The sequence below is a fragment of the Carcharhinus amblyrhynchos genome, chromosome 12 (genome assembly GCF_965287045.1).
Source record: "Carcharhinus amblyrhynchos chromosome 12, sCarAmb.v2.hapA, whole genome shotgun sequence".
Lineage (NCBI taxonomy): Eukaryota > Metazoa > Chordata > Chondrichthyes > Carcharhiniformes > Carcharhinidae > Carcharhinus > Carcharhinus amblyrhynchos.
The window spans coordinates 57,506,687-57,524,355 of NC_137335.1; the positions used below are offsets into that span (position 1 = coordinate 57,506,687).

The 17,669-nt window shown below is 38.3% G+C and overlaps 1 protein-coding gene across 4 annotated transcripts in view; it reads left to right on the forward strand.

Moving 5' to 3' along the window:
* Window positions 1-17,669, forward strand: part of ubr2 (ubiquitin protein ligase E3 component n-recognin 2) — a 129,934-nt gene that overhangs the window by 96,052 nt on the left and 16,213 nt on the right. For 2 of the 4 annotated variants that reach the window (XM_080200589.1, XM_080200588.1), the window contains exons 30-40: window positions 2,992-3,191; window positions 3,637-3,730; window positions 9,656-9,817; window positions 11,616-11,725; window positions 12,193-12,234; window positions 13,318-13,387; window positions 13,891-14,039; window positions 14,331-14,386; window positions 14,877-14,973; window positions 15,169-15,239; window positions 16,457-16,592. In XM_080200589.1, the coding sequence (XP_080056715.1) occupies window positions 2,992-3,191; window positions 3,637-3,730; window positions 9,656-9,817; window positions 11,616-11,725; window positions 12,193-12,234; window positions 13,318-13,387; window positions 13,891-14,039; window positions 14,331-14,386; window positions 14,877-14,973; window positions 15,169-15,239; window positions 16,457-16,592 (1,187 nt within the window). The remainder of the gene's footprint in view (window positions 1-2,991; window positions 3,192-3,636; window positions 3,731-9,655; window positions 9,818-11,615; window positions 11,726-12,192; window positions 12,235-13,317; window positions 13,388-13,890; window positions 14,040-14,330; window positions 14,387-14,876; window positions 14,974-15,168; window positions 15,240-16,456; window positions 16,593-17,669) is intronic. The other 2 variants (XM_080200591.1, XM_080200590.1) reach the window with 1 other exon arrangement.

Sequence of the window (17,669 nt, forward strand, 5' to 3'; positions counted from 1 at the left end):
TAAACTGCTGACCACCTTCCTTCCCTTTCTGTACCCTGTGTTTCCTGGTATTGTTAGTAGTTCACCTCATCTGATACTGTTGGCCATCTCTTCAAATTTGTTGTCACCACAAGCCTTTCAAAAAAAAAATCCACCTGTGCCCCTCTGCTATTGAAAATTGAGAGCCAAGCTGCAGTCTCCCTTTCTGTCCAAACCCCTTGAGCAGCTTGTCATCTCCCAAATCTCTGCCCATCTTTCTAGTAATTCCACATTTGAACATCTCATATCAGATTTACAAATTGGATCCTCTCTGACAGTGGTAAACTGTTCTTCACGACATGACTACAGCCTATAACAGAATTAGGCCCACTATCTTCACCCAACGTATCTCCTCCATTGTTCGGAAGAGTGGGACTACTTTTTTTTTGCCTAGTTCTAGTTAGCTACCTAGCTAATTGTGAGTTGAATGGGTTGCAAGTATGGATGCTGTCAAAGTAGAAACAATATTTCAAATACTATGGCCTGAATTCTCTGGGCATTCATGCCAGTGGAATTCTCTGTCCTGCCGGCAATGCACCCCCACGCGTGGGTTTCCCAGTGGTGTGGAGTGGCTTCAGTGAGAAATCTCATTGACAGTGGCAGGACCAGAGAGTCCTGCCACTAGCGAACAGCATGTCACTGCCAAGAGACACACAGGTAGGATGCCAGAGAATCCCGCTCACTGTTTAAAGTGCTGCAGGGATTACCAATGTACTATTTGTAAACTATGTTATCGTAATTGATTAGGGTTGGTTGGATTTTTATTATTATCAGGAACAAATTAAATTGATATTCTTTTCTGGGTACCTCTTTCTGTTTTTGATGTTTGGTGTACCTGAATTAACTTGCAACAAGATCACTCTGTGGACACTTCCATATCTGATATATAGCCTTCACCTTGATGAGAGAGATGGTGTTAAAAGTCAAGAATGTGCATAGAAGAAAATGGTGATGCTACAGGCTATGGCTTATGGAAAGGCAAAGGAAAACATTATCACAGAACAACTCCCTGTCATTCTTGCACAAGAATGATTAACAGAAGTGTTGTAACAGAGACCTATAACTAAAATTGTGTACTACATCCCAGCCATCTGATTTAGATTGGTCATGCTAAATGCCTAATTGCTATTATCATTGGCTATCTCCTAGCAACAAAGGTAGTTGATGCCCTAACAATGGAGCATACAAGACTTCAAACCACATGCAAATAAATGAGTATCTGAAATAAAAACATCAAAGGATTCAACAAAATAAGAGTCATATGGCACTTAGTGATGGTATATGCTGTCTGATGATTTCCTGCTTTTCTCCAGAGGCATATGCAAGTGACAAGATATGATAAAAATTATTTGCTTTGTGAATTTAGGAAGCAGTGAAAAGCTTGTTCCCTTCATCATTGGGTAATTGAAACCAATGTTTCAATTTGTGCAACTGTTTTCTATGTGCTTCGATGGGATCAAAAAATTCTAAAAGTCTATAGGCTTAGTCTATTAACTAAATTACCCATCTTCATGGAATATTTGACTTGATTCGCAAGAACATCAAAAGTGCAGTTGTATAATGTTGATGTGTTCAGTAATTTTCAGGTTAAGTATCTTATTAGTCTCCTTAAGTGCTTTATGATAACCTTCAGTGCAATTCTAGAGTTGCAGTTGGACTTGAGCAAACTGATTGCTACTTAATCTTGTCATTCCACAGACCATCAACAGCTGCTGGTTGAATATGACCAGCCAATGTAGCAATAGATTGAGTATCAATATGGAGGCAGAGGAAATCAGCTGCCGATGCATCTAACCTTGAACACTCCTTGAAGTAATTAAGTGAATTCCTTAGTGGATCTACTGAAATGAATTTTGCAGTATATGTAACATCTGATGGATGACCAGTTTGATCAATAAGGTGTGACTCTGAGGCTAGCAGATCAAGTCAGTACATTTAGTGACCAGGAGAACAATGAAAACAATTTCCCAGTGACTAAGCTGTCGGTAATGAAAGCAGCGCAGGATAATTAAGAGACCCCACCATGTGGCAGAATGAAGTCTAAAAGTTTATTCATTTATTAGTCTCAAGTAGGCTAATACTTGTCCCCAAGTTGCCACACTCCGGCGCCTGTTCAGGTACACTGAAGGAAAATATAGCATAGCCAATCCACCTAACCTGCATGTCTTTCAGACTGTAGGAGGGAACCAGAGCACCCAGAGGAAACCCATAAAGACACTTGGAGAATGTGCAGACTCCGCACAGACAGTGACCCAAGCCAGGAATGGAACCCAGGTGCCTGTCGTTGTGAGGCAGCAGTGCTAACCACTGTGTAGTCTAACAGCAGTGTATTTCATGAATTATGAACATTGCTGACTAGAGTGCTTGAGTTGATTCACAAGTCCATGAGAAAAATAAGTGGAAGATGTGCATCAATTTTTGTTCTCATTTCTTGACACTTTGGTCCTTGAGTATTTTGATGAATGTGTTTGTCAAGTGTCAGTCACAGGTTCTCTGTATATCAAGTGCTTTTATGTGTAATTCAGCATTTAAGACTGGATCACTGGAGCAACTCTGTTTCAAGTTGCAAGATTTGAGCAGGGGTTGCTTTGTTATCTGAGCTAAGTCCTCAAGTCCAGGACATGAATTTCTAGAAGCCTGATTCCAAAAAGAACATTATTTCTGTCACCAACTGAAGGTATTAAAATAAAGACCAATCTCAAGCACTTTGTCTGATAGTATATTCCATGTGCTAGAACAAGAGGTAAAAATAATTAAGTTTCAAGTGAATGTATCTAATTTTCAAGTTACAGTATAAAGTGCATTTATATTACACCTTTCACAACTTTGCTGTCCCAAAGTGCCAGTTGAATACTCTGATGTGTAATCCCAGATGATATAGTACAATTGCTATACCTAGATAATAACTCATCAGTAGGAGGATCCTGTAGAATATGTTCATGTGTTGCTAATTTTGTCTTGTTTTATCTCCAGCCCTGTAGTTCCTGATGCAGCATTGATTGCTTTAGGTCCCAGGCAAACAAGAGTTTTTGAGAAAAAGCAAGTTGTTACATGCATTTTGTGCCAGGAGGAGCAAGAGATTAGAATGAACAACAAAGCAATGGTTTTGGCGTCATTTGTTCAAAGGTCAACAGTCTTATCCAAAAACAGAACAAGAACCATTCAGGATCCAGGTGACATTTCGTACTGATGTTTATGATTCTATTAGTTTTGATTTATTCTACAGTGAAAGCTGAAGTAGCTAAATTATGATATTGTAAAGTTGGACCTCTATAATTTGTTTTATGTTTTCCCCATTTGGCAAGGCTTGAAAAATTGACAGATCTTAATGTTTTTTTCATGAGACAATGGAATTTGAACAAATATGTATCTGTACCAAAGCACTATTCATTCTGATTGGCAAATATATATTTTAGTATTGTAACATAATGTTAAGTGGCATAATATTGTCTGTTGTCTAAAAAGGCCCCACAGAAAGGTATTCTTTCCCATGTTATTTTAATGGCTGAAATTGAGTAACAAGGTTTAGAAAATGTTCTTGCTCAATTTTGAATTGAATAAATTTTTTTTCATTCATTATGTTTCTTTCATTCATTATGTTTCTCTTCCCCTCATCAGACAACCATGATCCATTGTTCATGCATCCAGATTTGGCCTGTGGCACTCACATAGGCAGCTGTGGACATATCATGCACGCCCACTGTTGGCAGAGGTGAGTACCAAATAGAAATAACAAATGTAGACCCCTTCACCACTATATAAGCTGCTGGTATTGTCTAATCTAATTACTTTTCTGTAAATGATGCATACACAAATTATAAGAAATGAACAGTCAGCTACCATGCTAATGTCTGTAATTAGCAATCACTTATTGTACCTTAAAATTATTCTTGGAAACAATTTAATCTATTGTAACTGCAAAATAATTGTTGAAACTGTGAATGTTGCTGTTGCTTTAGTATGCTTTGTCCTCTTTTTGACGTAAGAGTTTCTTGAGCACTTACAAACCACATTTATAAATATGATTTGTATTCGTGAATTGGGGTGTTGTAGGCACATATTGTGATATGAAAATATGATGTTGTAGCAATAACAGGGACCTGACTAAATGGAGCACAGGACTGGGTGTTCAATATTTCTGGGTACAAGGTATTTAGAAAAGATTGGAAAGGAGGAGTGGCTGTATTGGTTAAGGAGAGTTTTGCAGTGTTGGAGATAGAAAATATTACAGAGGATTCAAGGACCAAATCAATTTGGCTAGAGCGAAAGGAACAAGAGGGGTGAATTTACATTCCAGGTATAGTCTTTTGACTGCCAACTGCAGGGAAATTATGGAGAGGTGCAAACATTATAGTGTAATTATGGTGGGGGACTTCAATTACCCACATGTAGTCTGGGACAGTGGCAGTGTAAATGGCAGAGAGGGACAAAAGTTGCTGGATTGTGTTCAGGACAATTTTCTACAGCAACGTGTATCCAGTCCATCAAGATAGAATGCACTGTTGGACTTGATCCTTGGAAATGAGATGGGTCAAGTAGATCAATTGTCAATGGGGATTTAGCAGACATTGATCATTTTATTGTAAGGTTTAGAATGCTGATAGGAAAGGAAAATGGCAATCCAGAGTAAAAATAATTAACTGGGGATAGCTGACTTCAATGGGGCAAGAATGGAACTGGGTTGATTAGACTGGAATGAAAGGTTGGTAGGAAAAGCTATAACTGAACAATGGGTAACTTTCAAAATGAAAATGGTCCAGGTTTAGTTTGGTTATGTTCCCATAAGAGGAAAAGACAGAGCAAACAAATCCAGAGCACCATGAATGAAAAGGAGATAGAAATTAAGATAAAGAAAAAAAATGTGCTTCTGACAATCATCAGATAGAAAATAAAGCTCAGGTTCACAGAGGAGGTGAAAAAGCACAGAAGAGAAGTGAAGAGGGATTATGACAAAAGACTGGCTCAAAGGGGAATCCAGAAGTCGTCTTTAGGCACGTAAATAGTAATGGGTGGTAAATCCTGGTTCAATGGAGAGTGCAGGAGGGCATGCCAGGAGCAGCACCAGGCATACCTAAAAATGAGGTGTAAACCTGGTGAAGCCGCCGAACAGGACTACTTGCATGCCAAACAGCATAAACAGCAAGTAATGGATAAAACTAAGGAATCCCACAATTAATGGATCAGATCTAAGCTCAGCAGCCCTTCCACATCCAGTTGTGAATGGTGATAGACAATTGAACAACTCAGTGGAGGAGGACGTTCTGCAAATTTCCCAATCCTCAATGATGGAGGAGCCCAGCGCATGAGTGCAAAAGTTAAGGCTGAAGTATTTGCAGCAATCTTCAGCAAGAAGTGCCAAGTGGATGATCCATCTTGACCACCTCCAGCGTGCCAGTCCTGTCTGTCTCTCACACTCTCTCTCTGTCTCTCTTCCCCACACTCACTCACACACACTCACTCACTCACTCTCTCTCTCTCTCTCTCTCACACACACACACACACACACACACACACACACACACACACACACACACACACCCCCCCCCCCCCCCCCCCCACCCCACCCCCGGCATCTACCCAACAATGTGGAAAACTGGAGCCTCAGCAAATCTGGAATTGATGGGCATCGGGGCAAACACTCTGCTGGTTGCAGTCATGCCTGGTTCGTAAGAAGATGGTTGTGAAGGGTCAGTCATCTCAGCCCCAGGACATGTCTATCTATAGGAGTCCCTTGGGTAGAGTCCTAGGCCCAACAATCTTCAGCTGCTTCTTCAATGACCTTCCCTCTGTCATAAGGTCGGAAGTGGGGCTGTTTGTCGATGATTGCACAATGTTTAGCACCGTGACTCCTTAGGTATTGAAGCAGTCCACGTTCAAATACAGCAAGATCTGGACAATATTCAAGCTTGAGCTGGCAAGTAACATTCATGCCACACAAATGCCAGGCAATGACCATCACCAATAATCACCTTGACATTCAGTGGTGTTGCCATTACTGAATTCTGCGCTGTTAACATCCTTGGAGTTACTGTTGAGCACAAACTCAATTGGACTCACCACAGAAGCACACTGGCTACAAGAGCAGGTCAGAGGCTAGGAATACTGTGGCGGGTAACTCACCTCCTATCCATCATCTACAAGGCACAAGTCAGGAGTGTGTTGGAATACTGCCCACTTTCCTGGATGAGTGCAGTTCCAACAACACTCGAAGCTTGACACCATCCATGTGATTGGCACCACATCCACAAACATCCACTCCCTCCACCACTGATGCTCAGGAGCAGCAGTGTGTACAATCTACAAGATGTGTTGCAGCAATTCGCCAAAGATTCTTAGACAGCACCTTCCAAACCCACGACCGCTTCCATCTCGAAGGACAAGTGTAGCAGATATATGGGAACACTACCACCACCTGCAAATTTCCCTCAAAGCCACCCACCATCCTGACTTGGAAATATATTGCCATTCCTTCACAGCCACTGGGTCAAAATCCTGGAATTCCCTCCCTAACAGCATTGTGGGTCAACTCGCAGAACAGGGACTGCAGTGATTCAAGAAGGCTCACCACCACCTTCTCAAGGGAAACTTGTGATGGGCAATGAATGCTGTGATGTGGAGATGCTGGCATTAGACTGGGGTAAGCACAGTAAGAAGTCTCACAACACCAGGTTAAAGTCCAACAAGCTCATTCGGTAGCTCAAGCCACAAGCTTTCAGAATGCTGTTCTTTCATCAGGTGAGTGGGAGTTCTGTTCACAAACAGGGCATATAAAGACACAAACTCAATTTACAAAATAATGGTTGGAATGTGAATCTTTACAGGTAATCAAGCCTTAAAGGTACAGACCATGTGAATGGAGAGCGGGTTAAGCACAGGTTAAAGAGATGTGTTTTGTCTCCAGCCAGGACAGTTAGTGAGATTTTGCAAGTCGTGGGGGTTATAGATGGTGTGACGTAAACCCAAGATCCCAGTTGAGGCCAGCCGCATGTGTGTGGAATTTAACTATCAATTTCTGCTCAGCAATTCTGCGTTGTCATTTCCAAATGCTGGCCAGCTAGTGACACTCATGTCCCATGAATGAATGAAAAAAAAGGCAGAAGTCGACTGCTTAGGGACTGAAATGATCATTTGTAATGGAGGCAGGGGGCATGGCTAAAATATAAAGTGAGTACTTTGCATCTGTTTTTACCAAGGAGGTAGATGCTATACAAGCCATGGTGACAGAGGAAACTCTTGTTCGTAGAAGGATTTGAAATTGATAAGGAAAAAGTGTTGAAAAGACTGCTAGTACTTAAAGTTGACAAAGCATTGGGACTGGATGAGATGCATCCAAACATAGTGAAGGAAGTGAGAATGGAAATTGCAGGGATGCAGGCCATAATCTTCAATTTTCTCCAGATTCAGGAGAGGTGCCAGAGGACTGGATAATTGCAAATGATCAAAAATTGTCCAAAAAAAGGGTGTAAGGTTATCCCCAGCAATTACAGACTAGTCACTTTAACAGATGTGTGGCCAAGCTCTAGAAATAATTATTCAGGAAAGAATTAGTTGCCACATGGGAAAATGTAGGTCGATTTGGAAGAGTCAGTATAGTTTTCTAAAGGAAAAATTGTGTTTAAGAGACTTGCTGGAGTTTTTTGAAGCGGTAACAGAAAGGGTCAATAAGGGTAATGTTAGTGATGTGGTGTATGTGGACTTTCAAAAGGCATTCAACACAATACCACACAACAGACTTGTGAGAAAAATTTGAACTTATGGAATAAAAGGGACAGTGGCAATGTGGATACAAAATTGGCTGATAAATTGACAGCAGAGAATAATGATGCAGACTTGATGGGTCGAATGGCCTCCTTCTGTACTATAGGGACTCTATGGTTTGTCACGGTGTTTCCTTGACACAGTATTGGGACCCTTGCTTTTCCTGATGTATATTAGTGATCGCAACCTTGGTGTACAGGGGACAGTTTCAAAGTTTGCAGATGACACTAAACTTAGAAGCATTGTAAACTGTGAAGAGGATTGTGTCAAACTTGAGAAGGACTAAGCAAGCGGTGGGGTGCAGACAAACTTCAATTCAGAGCAGTGTGCATTTTGGTAGGAAGGTTAGGGGAAAGAGAATACAAAATAAGGGGTAAAATTCTCAAGGGAGGGAAAGCAGACCTGGATGTACATGCGTAGATAATTGTAAGTGGCAGGACAGGTGAAAAGAGCAGTTACTAAAGCATTTCGTATCCTGGACTTTATTGATAGGGGCATAAGAGCAAGGAGGTTATGTTGAACTTGTGCAAAACACTAGTTAGATCTCAGCTGGAATATTGCATTTAGTTCTGGGACACCACACTATGGTATGCATGTGAACATGTTGGAGAAAATGCAGAAGAGATTTACAAGAATGATTCCAGAGATGAAAATCTTCAGTTTTGGGGATAGATTGGCCAGGTTGAGACTATTCTCCTTGGAGAGAAGAAGGCAAAGAGGAGATTCCATAGAGATGCTCAAAATCATGAGGGGCCAGATAGTATAGATCGGAAGAAACTGTTCCCACTCGTTAAAGGACCAAGAACAAGGTAGCACAGTTTTAAAATGATTTGCAAAAGAAACAAATATGATGTGAGAAAAAAACCTTTCCGCACAGCAAGTGGTTCGAGTCTGGAATGCATCATCTGGCACATGGTGGAGACCAGATCAATCGAGGCATTCAAGAGGGCATTTTATGATTATTTGGATAGAAAGAATGTGCAGGTGTCCTGGGAAAAGGCAAGGGAATGGCACTCAGTCATGCTCATTTGGAGAGCTGGTGCAGACACATGAGGCCAAGTGGTAGCATCCTGCGCTAATTCTGTGATGATTCTAGTCACAGAATGGTCATTGCTCAAAAAGAGGCCTCTGGTTCATTGCATCTGTGTCAGCTCCATGCAAGAGCAATTCACCTCGTTCCACTCATGAATATGATCATTTGGAGCAGGAATAGATCATTCAGCTCCTCAAGCCCCTCCTGTCATTTCATAAAATCATAGCTTATCTGGTTGTGGCCTCAACTCTACGTTCTTGTCTGCCTTCAAAACCCTTGACTCCCTTGTCAGTCAGAAATCTATTTAACTCAGCCTTGGATATATTTAATAACCCACCCTCCACTACACTCTGGGAAGACAATTCCAGACTAACAACCCTTGTGAGGCAAAAAGAATCTCAATATTAAATAGGAATCTCCTAATTGTTAAACTGTGTCCTTTAGTTCCAGACTCCCCACCTGTTTTTCTACCAATCAATAATGGCGTTTAAATGTTCAGAGCTTAATGCCGAATGAATGTATGTACGTATATGGTAACATTTTGTTGCAGTGCCAGGTTTCTCCCTTGCATATACCATGTAGGCTTTCTGTTACCAAAGTAAGGACAGTTTGCTAATTTTCAGCAGTTCTGTCGGACATTAACTTGATATTGTGGACCTGTGCAACCTTCAATTCTGAAAGTAATTTTTCTTGCACACAAGCAGTTATCAAAATGTTGATGTTCAGTGCTTAAATTCAAAAGATCACCTAACTTCTGTCAACTTTTATATGCAGTGTGTGTGTTCCATGAACTGTTTATTTATATGAAGAATTGTCAGATTAAACGTATTTCTTCTTACCTGCCAGTTATTTTGATGCAGTTCAAGCGAAAGAGCAGCGGAGACAGCAAAGATTAAGGGTTCACACAAGCTATGATGTGGAGAATGGAGAATTTCTTTGTCCGCTGTGTGAATGTTTGAGCAACACTGTTATTCCTTTACTTCCTTCACCTCGAAGCCCACTGAACAGGTGGGTTTATTTAAATATCTAAGACAATAGTCTCCTCCAATCCTAAGTTCCTCATACCTGCTAGATCAAAAGCTCTTAACTTACTCACTTCACTATTAAAGCTGCCATTAATTTGCCTGTTTATGCTACGTCTATAGTTTCCCACATTTCTCCTTTACAAATGCACCAACACTACGTGAGCATTCTGAAGGGCAAAAAAAATTACTTGCATACCATTTTCTCTATAATCAATTATTTCCTTAAATTTCACTGTTCTCCCCGAGTCCACCCCACACCTCCAACTGTTATTTGTTCTTTTGTCATTAAGATAGTAACCTCCCATTCATAACTTTATGTTGCTTTCTCTTTTTCCCCTTGTACATCAAATCTTCCCACACACAGAATTCTGAATTCCTCTCTGGTTGCTTGATCATTGTTCCCTCATGCTTGTCTCAGCCATGAAACCTACCCCCTCAAACCCATTCCCAATAACCTTCTGGCCCCGGAATGGCTGAAAGTGTAACTCGTGTCATCAGGCACAATCCTCCTTTTTAAATTTACCACCGTCTCTCTCTCCATTTACAATCTTAATGATTTTGCTCATCTTTCTTCAAGTGAGATGTCTACCATCTGTATTTTTGTTGTCTTCTAATGTAATGAAATAAATTTAATACATTTAGGATGTAGTTTTTTCCATCACACTTTGTTACACTATAAATCTCTATAAACGTGTGTAAAGAATCGTAACCTAATAAAACCCACTGCTAATCTCTATAAACGAGTGTAAAGAATCGTAACCTCCTAAAACCCACTGCTAATCTCTATAAGCAAGTGTAAAGAATTGTAACCTACTAAAGCCCATCGCTAATCCCACCTATGTTAAAGATGCTATATAACTGCTCGTTATATTTCAAAAGGACAGGTGAGAGAATTACATGTATGCACAGGGGAATGGTTGCATCTATTGCTTCTATTATAATAAATGTGCATGAAGATTAATATTTTCATTTTTAAACTCAGACACAAAGGGATAGCTACATATTTTTCTTCTGATCACAGAATCAATGTTCTTCGTTTGTAGAGCAGACATAGTTATGTTAAGTTGTAATTAATAAGTCGTTATTGTGAAAAAAAATACTTGCTTATGTCTCAGAATAGAAATGTTAAACTTTTTTCCAATTTCTTTTGCTCACGTTGTACATCCTTGCCTTATTTCTACAGTCCTGCAAAGCAGCTATATCGTTAGAGCAATATAACTCAATTCTTGTACTCCTTGCTGGTTCCTTCTCGGCCAGGTCTTTCAATTTTCATTTTCTTCATCATTTACAATTCTTCTATTAGTTTTTCTATATTTGATTTGTAATAAAAACAGTTTATCTTTTTGGGCATATCCATGGTTCAGAGACATTTTGTTACTATGGAATAATGTCCCTATTGTATTATAGAAATAGACTTATGACACTCTACCCTTTGTGTTGCACTTTGTAACTATCTTGAATAAATGTCATCATTAGACAGTTTAATACTGCATTTGTTGATCGAGAACTTCAGGAAGTAAAGCACAAGACTATGAAGTCCCCACTTAATAGAAAGATCCTCAGGATTGATGTTTCTAAACTGAACACTTATTATTTAAGTGATTGTTGATCTCTTGAGAAGTTGGTGTATGGATTTTTAAAAATGCAGTTGTTGAATTTTATTTTTGAGTCAGTCTCCAGAAACATTACTGGAGCAGAATATTAGTTCTCATTTTAAGAGTAAGTGGGCAAGGCTCAGGTGTTATTTTCATTAACCATGATAACCTGTGTTTTTCTCTTAGTGACAGTTCAAAAAACTGTGCAGGTTTTCCTGATTTATCCTGTTGGCTAAAGTATACATTGCAACAGTTGAATGTCCTGAAGAAAATCCAGGAAAAGCAGACAGTACCTGGTAAATACAAGATAAAGGAAATTCAGTTTTATACTTTATCTTTGTTAGCTTTCTGTTATTATGCATATAGTATGACAGTAAAAGTGAAAAATGCCTTGTTTCAGAATGCCGCATTACTATCGTTGTTAGGCAAATCTTTAACAGTGAACATTATTTATAATTATATGATACTGAATTGAGCAGAGTCAATTGTTGAATATGAACAGACATTTCTATTGTCCTTTCAAAATGAAACTGTTGTTGGAGAAGTAGAGTAGAAGTAATGAAAACGTCAGGATGTCTCTTAATTCCTTCCTCATGCTCATCATAAGACAGCTTTTATAAGCAGGCTTACACCTCTTACAATCCCTAACTTAATCTGCTGTGTAGGTGAACGTAATCTAGCTTGCCTCCAGACTAACAATTTATCCTTTTAATTCTGGGTTATGTTCAGAATTATTGGATGATTACTGTATACCTCTTAACAGGTGCCACTAAGGTTAAACTACAATTCTTTCATTGGAAAGAAGGTGAGTTGAATTCTCACTGATACATGAAAATGCTTTAAATTGCATTAAAATCCTGCACTGTAAAGTGATCTGAAGTGATGTGTGAAGTTAGGAGAATCTTGTGAATAATCTGAAGAGCTTCATTGCTGATGTCACAACTGCTGTCATTGGGCATTGTGGAAGTGAATTGTGTGTACCTTAAAGATCAGACTAACATGAAAGCAAAATGCAATTAATGATTAACTTGAGAGCTTCCAACTTCAGTGGCTTCTGTAATTACATTGAAGTACTTTTTATATGTTAGGGCTTTGCTAAAAACTCTTTTTATAAAAGAAGTATAAGTTTTCAGTTTCACTAGTAGATTGAAATTTTATTTTGACATCTTGATTTGAGTTTTTGCTGCTCCATTGTACAATCAAATGACTAGTTTATAAATTTACTGGATTTAATACAGGAGTACAAATTGAAATACAATACTAACCTCTGGTAACATTTTAGCTCTTGATTTGACCTTCTGTAGACAGTTTTGTCCTATCTTGTATCCAATTATCGGGTGGAATGGTTTGGCCAAAACTTTTCTATGGCATCCATTTGTGGTCCACAGTCAAACAGCATTGAGGGAAGCAAATTAACTTAAGTTTTCTGTCCCCTTGACATGAGAAATTTGGTCATCTTAATGGTAAACATTGGACTCCAATTTTCTGGATTAACAAGTGCCTAAATGCTGAATCTAATGTGCGCATCAGTGCAAGTACTTAACCTTAAGTGATCTTGTTTAGCTTGAAATAAATGTAAAGACATAATTTTAAAAAGTTTATTCATTCGTGTGTGCTCTGCCAAAAGGCTGGTTCTTTGCTCATTGTCTGCTGATGCTAATTTTAAGATAATGCGTTCTGTTAAAAAAAGGGCTATTGTGTAAGTGGTTTTCTTAATTCCTACCTCCAATTTTACTCAATTTCTATTAAATTGTATTTGTACCTCTCATGCTCATGATTTTCTGTACTTTCATTAATTCATAACATTCATGTTTAAAAAAGCTTTGTTGATCTTTTTAAATATCAGCTGTATTAATTTCAGTATATCAATAAATGTTTCTTTTTTCAGATAACCTCTCCAATGCCAATCTAGAAGGAATTGAAGTTCCTGAAGGGTTTCAACCTGATGTAAAACCAAAGTGTGTATTCTGATCATTTAACAATTTTAAACATTGCATTGTAGTCTTTGTTTGCTTTGCTATTTGTCATGAAATGATAAATTAAATAGCTCAGTATATCATATCAGATACGATATTCTATTTTGGAGAATTAAAATGCATAGATTTCTTTTGTCTTTGAAATTTCCTATACAATAACTGACTCAGGGCCTTAAAGCTGATACCAGATGCAAAGATGACATCAGTAGCACAGCCATGAATTCCTCTTGGTATCTCTAACATGATAATGGAGATGCTGGAAATTTGATTGCTGAGCAAACACATTCACTACGTTGTGGATACAGTAATTTTGTTTAATTCACCCATTTGATGCTCCTTGAAGTATAGTAGGCCAGATACAGAGCCTTGCCAGTTATTTCAAAAGAACCATTTTCTCGCTATATGTTGCATGTGGCTGTGCTACTTGTTGAGACACAATTGTTGCTTGGGTGTTTCTTGCAATAGTGCTTTATTTCTTTTCTCAGGAATCCTTATTCGGATAGCATCAAGGAGATGCTTACAACCTTGGCTACAGCAACATACAAAGTGGGTCTCAAGGTCCATCCCAATGAACAGGACCCACGGGTGCCTATAATGTGCCGAGGAAGCTGTGCATACACAATACAAGCAATAGGTGGGTCACAGTGAATGCAGTGCTGTATTTACTTTCAGGATGCTTACTTAAGAGCCAAACTAACATAAAGTTATGTAAAATTATTTTTTAAAAGCCTGTATATTTGTTAAGTAAGCTGTTGTCTCTGTAATTACTTCAAACCTTGTTGGTTTCATTTTCCAATTAATGAAGAGTTTTACCTTGTGTTAAATTTGACCAAGTTGTGCGCTATGTTATATGGAGAACTGAAATTTATCAGTGTGAACAAGACTAAACTAAGCTTTTAGAACTATTTTATATTTAACTTTCCAGAACGTTTCCTGGCAGACGAAGAAAAGCCACTATTTGGTCACCTGCCATGTAGGCAGGTAGGAATGATTAATTATTATATTATTAATTATAATTATATTCATTATAAAGGCTGTTGAAAAAGTGTTTCAGATTTTGGTTTTCAATAATGGGATTGCAATGGAAAATTTACACTGCTACTGAAATATTTTCTGGAAGAATGTTCTGTTAATTCGTAAAGACTGAAATGGCATCAACCATGATACTGGCTTTATTATAAGGGAGATATATGTAGTTTAGTCTCAGTCTAAGTTACTTTGCTTGTCATCTTTATAATATTGATAATTGTAATTTGGATTAATGTAAAGAATTGACATATTTATAATTGTTCCAGAAATTATGCATGTTACCATTATAACTCTAACACTCCTACCACTGGTATCATTTATTGGCTGTGAAGTTCTTTAAGATGTCCAAAGATTATGAAAAGCATTATATAATGCAAATTATTTCACGCTTTATAAGCCAAGTTTTCAGTTGTTTTTCTATAGCTATAATTGTGTCTTTTAGGATGACTGTCTGAAGGCATTAACCCGATTTGCTGCATCACAGTGGACTGTGAGTTCTTTGACTGTGATTCAGAAGCAATATGCTCAACTGTTATCAGGTTTGTGTGTTGTGTAGCATGAGTTCTTGATTATGATTTTATGTACCTATCATTATATCTACAAAAGGCCTTCTTACAAGCCAATTTGCCAGGTTTGACGTTAAATGAACAGAGACTAAAATGGTAATTTTAATGAATTGTTGTGCAGTATTTGGTTTTGTAAAATGGAGCATGTATATTTTTTCCCTTTCTCAGTTCTGATATCTGATGGTGATAAAACTCAGATTCCTCCATCCATTCTTGATGTTGACATGTTCCACTTATTGGTAGGTGATCAAACTATTTTACTCTTTTAATGATTTCTCATTTTTGTGATGACTTTCAAATTGTACAGTGAGATGATGCTTGATAAATGAATAATTTTGAGTTGGCTTCTTGGTTGTGATGTAAAAGTATGTACAAGTGGCACTTTCATGCATCCAAGGTATAGTTTTTTATGAAGTTGAAAGTGACTACATCCCATTTCAACTAACATTTAACATTGGAACATCAATCACTTCAGTTGTAACATTCATTTCAGAAAACAAAAGTTTTTTTTTCTATTGTAGGAAGTCAAGAAAATAAGCGATTCATAAAATACCACCTCAGTGTTGAAACACATGTTCAAGTACATTTGTATCCTAACTTATTTGGGGCATATCTTTTATGTTCCTACAAATATAATTTGCTTAAGAAAGTTTATAATCTCAAAAGGTTTATTATCTTGTTGCTTTTTCTTTTTTGCTTAATTTTGTTCCACTAAAAGATCTTGAGTTGAATTAGTCACCCTACTTTATATTATTTGTTAGCCTATGCTAACCACAAGAATATTTGATGGAAGAGGGGCAACATAATTTTGGAACTAAACATGTATGAGAATTGTATACTTCAGCATTTGACTTTAGAGATTTTCATTGAAATACTTGAACTGACTTTTTTTCAAATACAATCCACTTATCGAGCCATTGTATTCTTACAGGTTTGGTGAGACCAAATAGAGTCATAGACTCACTCAAGTACAGAAGGAGACTTTTTAATTGATCAATTCTGTGCCAGTTCCCTGTAGACTTGAGCAGTTCAATCAGTCTCATTCCCCCAGTATAGCCCTGTAGCCCTACAAGTTTATTTCTGTCAAGTGTCCATCCAATTTCCTTTTGAATTCAGTGATTCTGTGTCCACCACCCTCTGTATGCAGTGAATTCCAGGTCATTGCCACTCGCTGCTTTAAAAAAGGGTATGCCTTGTCTTGCCCATACATCTCTTGCCAAAACATTAAATCTGAAATCCCTTGTCCTTGTGTCATCATTTTAAAAACATATTCTATTTTGGCAGCTTCCCATTGTACAGCCAACTATCTCTAAATACTTGTGTAAGATGTTATGTTTAACTTTGTTGTTCAAAATTCTACCTCATTTTTTTCCATCTCGCAATATCAAATAGTGTTCCTGTAGTATTTTTTGTTACTGACGAGTGCAATTTGACAGACCTGCTATTCTCCCTACAGGTGAGCCTCGTACTGTCTTTCCCAGCTCTGCATTGTCATGATTTCACTGGAGTTAGCTTAGCTGTTGGTCATCTTCATCTCTTCCATCTGGTTACCATGGCACATATTGTACAGATTTTGCTTACATATTCAACAGGTAATTTATAAATCATTCTAACTCAAAAATAATTGATCCTGATTTGGGTTGATAATAAGGTTGGGAAAATCCCAAAAAACTAGCAAGCAGGTTCAACAATTAAGAAGGCAAAGGCCTTTTGTCCTTCATTGTAAGAGGGTTGGAGTTTAAAAACAGGGAGGTTTAGTTGCAATCATTACAAGGTGTTGGTGAGGTCTCACCTGAAATACCTCATACAGTTTTCGTCCCCTTACCGAAAAAGGGCTATAATAACATTGGAGGCAGTCCAAAGAAGATTTACCAGGCTATTTCCTAGGATGAGAGGTTGTCCTATCATGGTTTTATGAAAGATGAGTTTTTTTTTATAAATTTGCTCAAATTCTTTAAGGATGTAACAGGGAGAATAGATAGAGGGGAACTTGTAGTGCATTTAGATTTCCAAAAAACATTTGACAGGGTGCCACACAAGAGGCTGGTGCATAAGGTAAAAACCCATGGAATTGGAGGAAGTGTGTTAGCATGAATTGAAAACTGGCTGTCAGATAGAAAACGGAGAGTTGGCATAAATGGGACCTTTACAGGTAGAATGATGTAACTAGTGGAGTGCAGCAGGCATCAGTTCTTGGCCTGCAATTGCTCACTATTTATCTTTATGACCTGGAGGATGGAAGAGAATGTAAGGCTTCCAATTTGCTGATGACACAAAGATAGGTGGAAGGGTGTGTTGTGCTGAGGATATTGTGATTGTGCAATGAGATATATATAGGTTGGGTGACTGGGGGAAAACCTGGCAAATGAAGTTTAATGTGGAGCAGTGTGAGGTCATGTACTCTACTAGGCAAAGTATTATCTAAATGAAGAAAGACTGCAGTTGAGTGAAGTGCAGAAGGATCTAGGTGTTTTAGTGCATGAATCCCAAAAAACTAGCAAGCAGGTTCAACAATTAGTTAAGAAGGCAAAGGCCTTTTGTCCTTCATTGTAAAAGGGTTGGAGTTTAAAAACAGGGAGGTTTAGTTGCAATCGTTACAAGGTGTTGGTGAGGTCTCACCTGAAGTACCTCATACAGTTTTCGTCCCCTTACCGAAAAGAGGCTACAAG